Genomic DNA, 10,975 nt, shown 5'->3' with positions numbered 1-10,975 from the left:
GAAATAGCTGCTTCCTGACCAGCATGAGTCACTTCGCTAAAACTGACACGATTTGTCGCTCATTACCTTTGCTTTTTTTTGCAGACTCGTATCTATATAATGGCTTGTTTGCCTCTTTGAAAATACAGTGTAATTTTTCGTGTGTGTTTGTGTGTGTGTGTGTGTATGTGTGTGTGTGTGTGTGTGTGTTGTTTGCGTTGAGCCCAGAGTGACGTTAATTTGATCTTGTCGTCTGTGATCTTTGTGAGGAGCATGGCATAGAATCTTTTGAGTTTTTTAATCCTCATTAATCGGTGCAGCTTGTTCTTAAGAGTATTTGGATATTAGGGTTTTGAGACATGAGGCGGCTTGGACCTCGGTAAAAAAAAAAAAAAAAAAGGTTGAGGAAGGTTTTATTTCCTTTGCTCTCGAGCACACCAGATGAATCGGTCATGAGGTTGGAGCGAACAGCGTGGAAGACCTCGGGAGGTAATGTCTGACGAACTTAACTCCAGCGAACGAACGGACTGGTTATATCAATCGCCTCATCGCAGAAGTTGGTAGGGTGGATCTTGCGGCGCTTTCAAGACGAGAGAAAAGAAAGTGATGACGTTTTTTTCAAGACGGTGACGCCCTCGAATACCTCAGTGTGTGTGTGTTAGCATCGCGCGCCGCCCGTCCCCCCGACCACAAAGGCGGGCGAAGACTGCAGAATTAGGAAGTGATCAGAGAGATCTTTCACGGGCGCCGTATTGATCCGGTAAAAAGGGAACCGAACTTCTGGAGATGACTGAGAACAATGAGGCAGTGCTTGGGAGCGCAGACGGGAGAAGGTATGTCGTCATGAACACTTTGGAGAGTCTTCGGAAGGCATGGCGCCCCTCCACCTCATCCTACATGTATATATATATATATATAACTCCCTGTCTGGCATGAACAGAAGCCCTTGCGATAATTACCACCGTCACAATAGACGCAAGAAGATACCTTGAACATCCGGGAGCCCAGGAGTGTACAACGTATTGCCTTCACCCATCTGGAACGTTGTGGTGGACGCACGGCGGAGAAATTTAAGGAGGCTTTGGGTGCGTGTTGTACAAAGCGTACCAGGCCAGCCAGGCGCCTGCGGGCCGCGTCTCCCGACAGCCTGGTCGACCAGCGACCCAACCCAGCAGCTTTTGGGGACCAGGCCTGATCTCGTGGGGGATAGAACACCTCCGAAGTTCGACGCCAGGTAGGATAAGCGGTGAGTTGAGTACGGATGAGTGGATGATAATGAGTCTTTAAGGTGGGTGGATGACGAGGGTGAGTCAGTGAGAGACAGGCAGGAGGGATGCCATTCTCGTTCACCGTCACAACTGCGCGTGACGACGAGTATCCATCCCTGGGAATCGCGTCACACCACCACGTCGGGATAGACCGAATCCCTCGCCAAGGATCGTGCACGTGTGTCGGAGCCGCCTCGTCTTACCGTAACGCGGGGTGGGGGGTTAATTATCTCCGTCAGGTTAATTGCCGATGTTTGAAGCCCCCGGCGGTGGCCATTGTCAGGTGCTTTAAGTCATCATCCCGGGGATCAGTGTGTGTGAGTGGGGGCCGTCCTGTTCAACACGGCTGTTTGATCCCGGCTTCTGTGTGGCAGCCGGAGATGTGTGTGTATCCCGGGCGCTTTGGGGGTAGTGTCCTTGAGACCTGCGTTGTTGTCTGGGGATATATCCGTGGTTGTCTGGGGATGTCTGTGTCGTGGTGTTCTCTGGGGATGTCTGTGTTGTCTATGGGGATGTCTGTGTCGTCGTGTTCTCTGGGGATGTCTGTGTCTTCGTAATCTCTGGGGATGTCTGTGTCGTAGTGTCCTCTGGGGATGTCTGTGTCTTGGTGTTCTCTGGGGATGTCTGTGTCGTGGTTCTCTGGGGATGTCTGTGTCGTGGTTTTCTCTGGAGATGTCTGTGTCGTCGTAATCTCTGGGGATGTCTGTGTCGTAGTGTTCTCTGGGGATGTCTGTGTCGTAGTGTTCTCTGGGGATGTCTGTGTCTTGGTGTTCTCTGGGGATGTCTGTGTCGTGGTTCTCTGGGGATGTCTGTGTCGTGGTGTTCTCTGGGGATGTCTGTGTCGTGGTGTTCTCTGGGGATGTCTGTGTCGTCGTGTTCTCTGGGGATGTCTGTGTCGTGGTGTTCTCTGAAGATGTCTGTGTCGTCGTGTTCTCTGGGGATGTCTGTGTCGTCGTGTTCTCTGGAGATGTCTGTGTCGTGGTGTTCTCTGGGGATGTCTGTGTCGTGGTGTTCTCTGGGGATGTCTGTGTGTTCTCTGGAGATGTGTCTTCTCGGTCTGTTAATGATGTGCTGGTTTGGCTCCGTCTGTAATGTTCTGTGACGCTCTGTTACATTTGTCTGTGCCTGGAGGAATCATTTTGTAGTTGTTATTCTTGCGTTAGATCAACTGTATTTTCCCGCTGGCATTATTATTATTTAGTCATTTGTAAGGATGGCTTCGTCATGCGATTATCATGAAATTACATTTCTGTCCACTTGGTTATACATAACGTTTTTAAATCTGAGTGTGTCCAGCCCCATTGGCGGTCTGTCAGTCTTTGAAGAAATTGAATAATTCTCGAGATGTCTTAATGATTCTCAAAATGTCTTAATAATTCTCGAAATGTCTTAATGATTCTCGAAATGTCCTAATGATTCTCGAAATGTCTTAATAATTATAGAAATGTCTTAATAATTATAGAAATGTCTTAATAATTATCGAAATGTCTTAATAATTCTTGAAATGTCTTAATAATTATAGAAATGTCTTAATAATTCTCGAAATGTCTTAATAATTATAGAAATGTCTTAATAATTATAGAAATGTCTTAATAATTATAGAAATGTTTTAATAATTATCGAAATGTCTTAATAATTCTTGAAATGTCTTAATAATTATAGAATTGTCTTAATAATTCTCGAAATGTCTTAATAATTCTCGAAATGTCTTGTTGCATCAAAGTGTATCTTTCCGTCAGCCTTGCTTGCCTCATCATGGGGTTGTGAGGGCTTTCCTGCCTCCTTAAGTCGGTCTGCGACTCAAACCGCTTTGTTGCCCTTGTGATCAGCCAGGCTGTGTGAGGCGGCCGCTCGCGCCCTGACCTCCGTTCCACAGCCTCCTTGGCCAGATACACATACAAATTATTTATCCAGTGAACTTAGAGGGTTCGAAGCTGTTCGTGTGTGTATTGGGAACTGGTTAATGAAGGACTTTTGATATACGAAGAAGAGGTTGATCAGTTGGCTTTGTACGCGTCTTTGTCTTTCGCTTGTTTCATCCGCTGCGTCCATAGCGCGGGGCCTCACAACTGGTGGAAGCCACAAGTATTGTAGTGGTGTGTCAGGTTATGAAGGCCGTTAAGGGCAGCACGATGCGAGCAGTGGACGTGTCACTTAGAGTCAGTGGTTCGCGTGACCATGACTCAGTGCGGGCTCGCCTGAGTTCGAATTCTAATTGCGTGGCAGGAGGCCCAGATCCAACCCAGGTGCTCAAGTCCCTTCGTGGCCGGTCTAAAACATGAGGACTGGCTTAGACTGATGTGTGCTTGTGTATACACACATAAGGGTATATTGGAAAGGATCACAATTTTGCGCGTGATCAAGATATTCCTATGAGTCCACTGGGAAAATGAAACACGATAAGTTCCCAAGTGCACTTTCGTGTAATGATCACATCATCAGGGGGGAGACAGAAGAGAGAAATATAACAGTCAGTTGATATACATCGAAGAGACGAAGCTAGGACGCCATTTGGTAAACATGCGATTGTCCAAGTTTAGGAGACGGGTACAACATGAGTGTCGGAACTCGCTCCGCGTAACGCACAACCAGTCATCACAACCCCTCGTGCGTTTCTCCATCCACGGCGGCCTTCCAACAACCCCTACAGCCGTCCGCCTCCCCCACCGTGAATGGAGACTTTAATTCCCCCGCCGTAAACCACATGTTGAAGAAGAAGGCCGAGTGTACAGAGGGCGCACTGCAGGAAGCCCTCCTCCCGAGGGCAAGGGTCTCCTCTCTCTCTCTCTCTCTCTCTCTCTCTCTCTCTCTCTCTCTCTCTCTCTCTCTCTCTCTCTCTCTCTCTCGGCGAATGACGTGGCACGCTAGTTCAGGGAGGGAGGGGGTTAAGGCGTTACCCCCAGCGCCCCACGTATGTATATCTGTGGGCAGGAGTTCCTACAATGAGATTTTTCTTAACCATTGAGGCAGGCCGAGCGCTGGGATGTGAGGGAATTTTTTTTTTTTTTCTATTCTCTTAGGTGAGGGTGGGTTGTGAGTCCTCTCTCATGGTGGGGTTAGATACCCACCCTCATTCATGATGGGGTTACGTAAGTACACCTTCTCTCATGGTGGGGGTAAGTACACCCTCTCTCATTCATGGTGGGGGTAAGTACACCCTCTCTCATTGTGGGTGTAAGTACACCCTGCGGTTACTTCACAAGAACATCTTCTTTAAGAAGTTTTACTGAAGTTCTTTTTAGAGGGCTTATTACTAAGGTTTCTCTATGGGGTTAGCGGCCTTACTGATCGGGTTTCGATAGGCGAGGATGAGCTTGGCACAAGAAGGAGTTACACAACCGAGCCGTCAACAATCCTCGGACCCGCGTTCGAGTCCGGGTGGCGGGTGGGTGTTGCGACCTTAAGCTAGCCACTGAACCAGGCGCTCGAGCCCAAGTACTGGGTAACTTCTGCATTCCTCGAGATGAGGTTGGCCAGTCTTTGTGGCGAGGGCGTCTTCTGGAGAACTAGGGATGGCGCCCTACGCCCCAGCTGTGTGTGTGTGTATATATATTGATGAAAGACGCGGTGGGTTTAAAAGAGAGTTTCCTCCCGACTTGTCACTACAGATGGGGACAAGGTAGCACAGTAGAAGGCTCCTCTGTTCCCACCACTATAGATGGAGACAGGACAGTACAGCAGAAGGCTCCTCCTCACCTACCACCACCACCCACCACTGTAGGTGGAGACAGGACAGTACAGCAGAAGGCTCCTCCCCCACCACCACCACCCACCACTATAGATGGAGACAGGACAGTACAGCAGAAGGCTCCTTCTCACCACCACCACCCACCGCTATAGATGGAGACAGGACAGTACAGCAGAAGGCTCCTCCTCCCCACCACCACCCACCACTATAGATGGAGACAGGACAGTACAGCAGAAGGCTCCTCCTCCACCACCACCACCCACCACTATAGATGGAGACAGTACAGTACAGCAGAAGGCTCCTCCCCCACCACCACCACCCACCACTATAGATGGAGACAGGACAGTACAGCAGAAGGCTCCTTCTCACCACCACCACCCACCGCTATAGATGGAGACAGGACAGTACAGCAGAAGGCTCCTCCTCCCCACCACCACCCACCACTATAGATGGAGACAGGACAGTACAGCAGAAGGCTCCTCCTCCCCCACCACCACCCACCACTATAGATGGAGACAGGACAGTACATCAGAAGGCTTCTCTCCTCCCCACCACCCACCACTATAGATGGAGACAGGACAGTACAGCAGAAGGCTCCTCCTCCCCCACCATCACCCACCACTATAGATGGAGACAGTACAGTACAGCAGAAGGCTCCTCCTCACCTACCACCACCACCCACCACTGTAGGTGGAGACAGGACAGTACAGCAGAAGGCTCCTCCTCCCCACCACCCACCACATCATCAAGCCGACAGGATAATACTCCTAAAGGAACACCATATGGTATTGAGAGCAAACGCCTTGTTGCAGAAACTCGTTGTACCGGCCACATCTCTCTCCCCGAACTGTCGGAGGGCAGGCAAGATGGCCCGAGATGGTGGCGTGTGTGTGTGTGTGTGTGTGTGTGCGGGCATCGGCCGAGCAGGTGGGGTATGTGAGAACCACGAGCTGGTAAGCAGTTGGGTAACACAGGACTTGAACGATGGAGATTGGTCGACTGACGCACGGCGATTTGTATAATGCCCGACGCATGATGATTGTGGTACGTGATGATGATGATGATGGATATGATGATGATAATCATGCATAATGATGAATGGTTATAGGAGGAAAAAAAAAGAATATGATGATGATGATGGATCACGAAGATAAACCCAGGGGAAATGATGATGAGAAGTCCGGCTTTCAAACTGGTGGACGGAAGTCTTGAAGAATTAAATGGCAAAGTTCCTCTGCTAATTGAAGTAGATTGTCGGTAATGAATTAAAAAAAAAAGAGGTAAATAGCTTGAATTAACCAGAGAGTAAATAGCTTGGGTGATTATTAGCATTGTGGGAAAAGAAATGATGATATTATAGAATATTCAGTAAGGATGAGAGAAGAGAGAAGAGAGAGAGAACATGAGAAATAAAGAGGGAGACTGGACATCACCTTGTATATGCTTAGGTTCAGTGATCAATATATTTATGTAAAAACTGACACACAAGGATTATAACTTTTTATATTATGAAATATATCATCATTGTTGCCATAATGTGGTGAGATATATATTCTATTTATTTATAAATATATTTATGTACAAGGCTCCAGTCAAGGACAGAAGTCTACATCAAGGCCGGGCCTTATGTGAAATATAGAGAGAATTATGAAACTGGAAAACACAAGGGAAAGTATTTAAGAATTTTTGAGAGAGTGGAAAACCTGTCTTTTGAAATGTGTCAAGTCATAATTACTGGGAAAGACATGATTGGGTTGAACATCCCAAGCACTTCCTCCTCATTCAGCAAGCATGAACAATTTTGTATGTATTCTAAATCATGCGTCCTAGCTGTATGTATTCTAAATCATGCGTCGTAGCTGGATGTATTCCAAATCATGCGTCCTAGCTGTATGTATTGTAAATCATGCGTTCTAGCTGTATATTTGTTCTAATTCATGCTTCCTTGCTCTATGTATTCTACATCATGCGTCCTAGCTGTATATATTGTAAATCATGCGTCGTAGCTGTATGTATTGTAAATCATGCGTCGTAGCTGTATGTATTGTAAATCATGCGTCGTAGCTGTATGTATTGTAAATCATGCGTCGTAGCTGTTTGTATTCCAAATCATGCGTCCTAGCTGTATGTATTGTAAATCATGCGCTCTAGCTGTATGTATTCTAATTCATGCTTCCTTGCTGTATGTATTCTACATCATGCATCCTAGCTGTATATATTGTAAATCATGCGTCCTAGCTGTATGTATTGTAAATCATGCGTCGTAGCTGTATGTATTGTAAATCATGCGTCGTAGCTGTATGTATTGTAAATCATGCGTCCTAGCTGTATGTATTGTAAATCATGCGTCCTAGCTGTATGTATTGTAAATCATGCGTCCTAGCTGTATGTATTGTAAATCATGCGTCCTAGCTGTATGTATTGTAAATCATGCGTCCTAGCTGTATGTATTGTAAATCATGCGTCCTAGCTGTATGTATTGTAAATCATGCGTCCTAGCTGTATGTATTGTAAATCATGCGTCCTAGCTGTATGTATTGTAAATCATGCGTCCTAGCTGTATGTATTGTAAATCATGCGTCCTAGCTGTATAATCTTTTATATTGCCTTGTTTCTTATGGTGGTCTTTTTTATCGGCCTGTATATAGTATCGCAGTTTGGTTTTGATCTTAAAATTAGTATTTTAGATAAGCTAAATGTTTGATATATTACACGTGAAACTAATAATTCGAATTTGATTTAAGATCATACAGATGAGATTATTCTAATGCAAGGCAACTCATTTTTAACATCTTAGGGATGAGACTTCTTGTAAGTAATGTATATATATATATATATATATATATATATATATATATATATATATATATATATATATATATATTCTTTTTTTTCATACTATTCGCCATTTCCCGCGATAGCGAGGTAGCGTTAAGAACAGAGGACTGGGCCTTTGAGGGAATACCCTCACCTGGCCCCCTTCTCTGTTCCTTCTTTTGGAAAATTAAAAAAAAAAAAAACCCAGAGGGGAGGATTTCCAGCCCCCCGCTCCCTTCCCTTTTAGTCGCCTTCTACGACACGCAGGGAATACGTGGGAGGTATTCTTTCTCCCCTATCCCCAGGGATAAAAAAAAAAAAAAAATATATATATATATATATATATATATATATATATATATATATATATATATATATATATATATATATATATACGGAAAGGAAGGAATTTTGGTTGCAATTCTCATACTTTGGAAAGTGGGAAATTTTAACGAATTTTATTTGTTATAAATTGAAGAATATTGCTTGCAATTCTTATTATTTTGGAAAGAGGGAAATTTTTAGAATTTTAGCCGATTTTGTTTGACTTAGAAAATGGGGAAAATTTTGGTTGCTGTTCTTATATTTTGGAAAATTAGATTAGATTTTAGCTAATTTCGCTGCATTTAGAAAGTAAGAAATTTTGTTTGCCATAGTAGCATTTGGGAAGAGATGGGGAAATTTTTTTTAGATCATTTTGTGACACTTGGAAGTGCGGAGGAAGGGGGAAGGTATCGACTTGGGAAGTGGCGAAATGGATTTGGGATATATATAATTTCAGAATTTTAAACTATTTTTTTTTTTTTTTTTTTTTTTTTTTTTTTGAAGTTGGTGAAAAAACAGATGGTCTGGACTCTAGAAGAAGACATTTTGGCTGGCGTCTCCCTATGTTTAAAAATGTAGCCAATGACAACACTTGTAGCCTTTTTGTTATATGTAATTTACTACGTTTTTCTTTTTTCCTATCGGGCGTTTTTAGTGATTAAAATGTGATGTCTTAGATATACGATAATCGGCCATTTATCTGACTCACGATAAATGAATATTTGATCTTGACTGATACATCTTTATTCCAGTATTGTAATCTCGTACAAGATTTATTGTCGTTTTTTTTTATTTTTTTTTTTTTTTTACATATGATTTTAATAGGTTATGTGTTCTATGTTTTGTTATTTTGTGCACACTTGTTTCTCGTGCTTCATCCAGATAACATCATGAACAGACGAGCAGACCGGACTCATTTGCATACATACATACATACATACATACATACATACATGCATTCTCTAGCTGTCGTGTATACATGAACGGTAAATAAGGCTTCACCATCTACAACCAAAGGCCCTCCCAACCTGCGCTGTTCAACGGCTTCGCCTAAACCATATTTGGTACCTTTGAATTAGAGTTCTAATGTAATTCGATTATTCTTATGATAATCGTATGATAATTTATCAATCACTCTCCTCCCATTTAGTATCTTCAGTCTTCCTTTGCCTCTATTATCATGTCATGGTAGTCATATTATTTGTTATTACTTGTTCTGTTTTTCATTTACCTCTTCGTTGTATATTAACTGACTGTTATATTTCTCTCTTGTGTCTCCCCTGATGATGTGATTATTACACGAAAGTGCACGTGGGAACTTGTCGTGTTTCATTTTCCCCCTTGGACTCAGGAATATATATATATATAAAGAGAGAGAGCATTGTCAGATGATTTTTGGATGACTTTTATATATATATATATATATATATATATATATATATATATATATATATATATATTTTTTTTTTTTTTTTTTTTCCCAAAAGAAAGAGCAGAGAAGGGGACCAGGTGAGGATATTCCCTCAAAGGCCCAGTCCTCTGTTCTTAACGCTACCTCGCTAATGCGGGAAATGGCGAATAGTATGAAGAAAAAAAAAAGAATATATATATATATATATATATATATATATATATATATATATATATATATATATATATATATATATATATATATATATAAAATGTTTGTTTTGCTTATTCATTTATTTATTCATATTTATGTATATGTGTGGGTGTGTGTGTGTTAAAGAATTTTGCATCATTATATTGTGTGTTAGTTATTTCACAATTGACCTTAAATCAGAACTTGATATCGGTTTATATTCTTCGTGGCAGTTTGTTTAAAGTATCGTAACCCAATGTATATGTATCAGTGATTTATTCACTGATATTATTGAAATTATAGTTTTTTTGTGTGTGTACAGGTTTGTAGTAGCATTTAATATTCTACTATTATTACGCCATGTAAAGTTTGATATTATAGTGGTTTTCTCAAAGTAGTTGCTGTAGTTGTGTTTATGTCATTTTTAGAATTAGAAAAATGATTATGGTGCATAGCTTGATCGTTAGAACAGATTTGAATGAAAGTATGTATTTTGGTATATATATATATATATATATATATATATATATATATATATATATATATATATATATATATATATATCAGAAATCCACAAGGAAAATGAAACACGATATGTTCCTACGCCAGCTACACTGGTGGAGCCTACGCCAAAATAGAGCATGGACAGTGTAAGTGTAGACTCGGTCGCTTTGCCTTTCTTTCATCGTCTGTCATCACCATGTACACAAGGATGTCATCTTTGAACCTGAAGGTACCATTATACTTGGTCAGAACGACCTCGGGCCAGGCCGTCATTTCCAAGGGTCGTACTGTTTGTTGCCCTCAAAGGGTGGTACCGTCGCCCTTGAAGTGTCGTACCGTAGCGCTGAGGGATGGCACTAGTGTTTTAAGTTTCGTACCCTTGTGTTCAAAGGTCGTACCCATGTGTTCAAGGATCGTACCCTAGTGTTCAAGGATCGTACCCTAGTGTTCAAGGATCGTAGTGTTCAAGGACCGTACCCTAGTGTTCAAGGACCGTACCCTAGTGTTCAAGGATCGTACCCTAGTGTTCAAGGATCGTAGTGTTCAAGGACCGTACCCTAGTGTTCAAGGACCGTACCCTTCAAGGATCGCACTCTAGTGTTCAAGGATCTTACCCTAATGTTCAAGGATCTTACCCTAGTGTTCAAGGATCGTACCCTAGTGTTCAAGGATCGTAGTGTTCAAGGACCGTACCCTAGTGTTCAAGGATCGTACCCTAGTGTTCAAGGATCGCACTCTAGTGTTCAAGGATCGTACCCTAGTGTTCAAGGATCGTACCCTAGTGTTCAAGGA

At 42.7% G+C, this 10,975-nt stretch overlaps 1 protein-coding gene across 1 annotated transcript; it reads right to left on the bottom strand.

Annotated features, from left to right (window-relative positions):
* Positions 1 to 1,584: 1,584 nt before the first annotated feature.
* Positions 1,585 to 10,456, bottom strand: LOC139763347 (uncharacterized). The gene is made up of 3 exons (XM_071689369.1): positions 10,355 to 10,456; positions 2,109 to 2,353; positions 1,585 to 2,029 (listed from the first exon to the last, which is right to left on the bottom strand). The coding sequence occupies exons 1-3, from the start codon at positions 10,454 to 10,456 to the stop codon at positions 1,585 to 1,587; spliced, it is 792 nt and encodes a 263-aa protein (XP_071545470.1).
* Between the last annotated feature and the right edge of the window lie 519 nt (positions 10,457 to 10,975).

Source organism: Panulirus ornatus, chromosome 46 (assembly GCF_036320965.1).
Source record: "Panulirus ornatus isolate Po-2019 chromosome 46, ASM3632096v1, whole genome shotgun sequence".
In the NCBI taxonomy this organism is placed as follows: Eukaryota; Metazoa; Arthropoda; class Malacostraca; order Decapoda; family Palinuridae; genus Panulirus; species Panulirus ornatus.
Note: the sequence above shows the minus strand (reverse complement) of the source record. Positions and strands in the feature narration are given on the sequence as shown.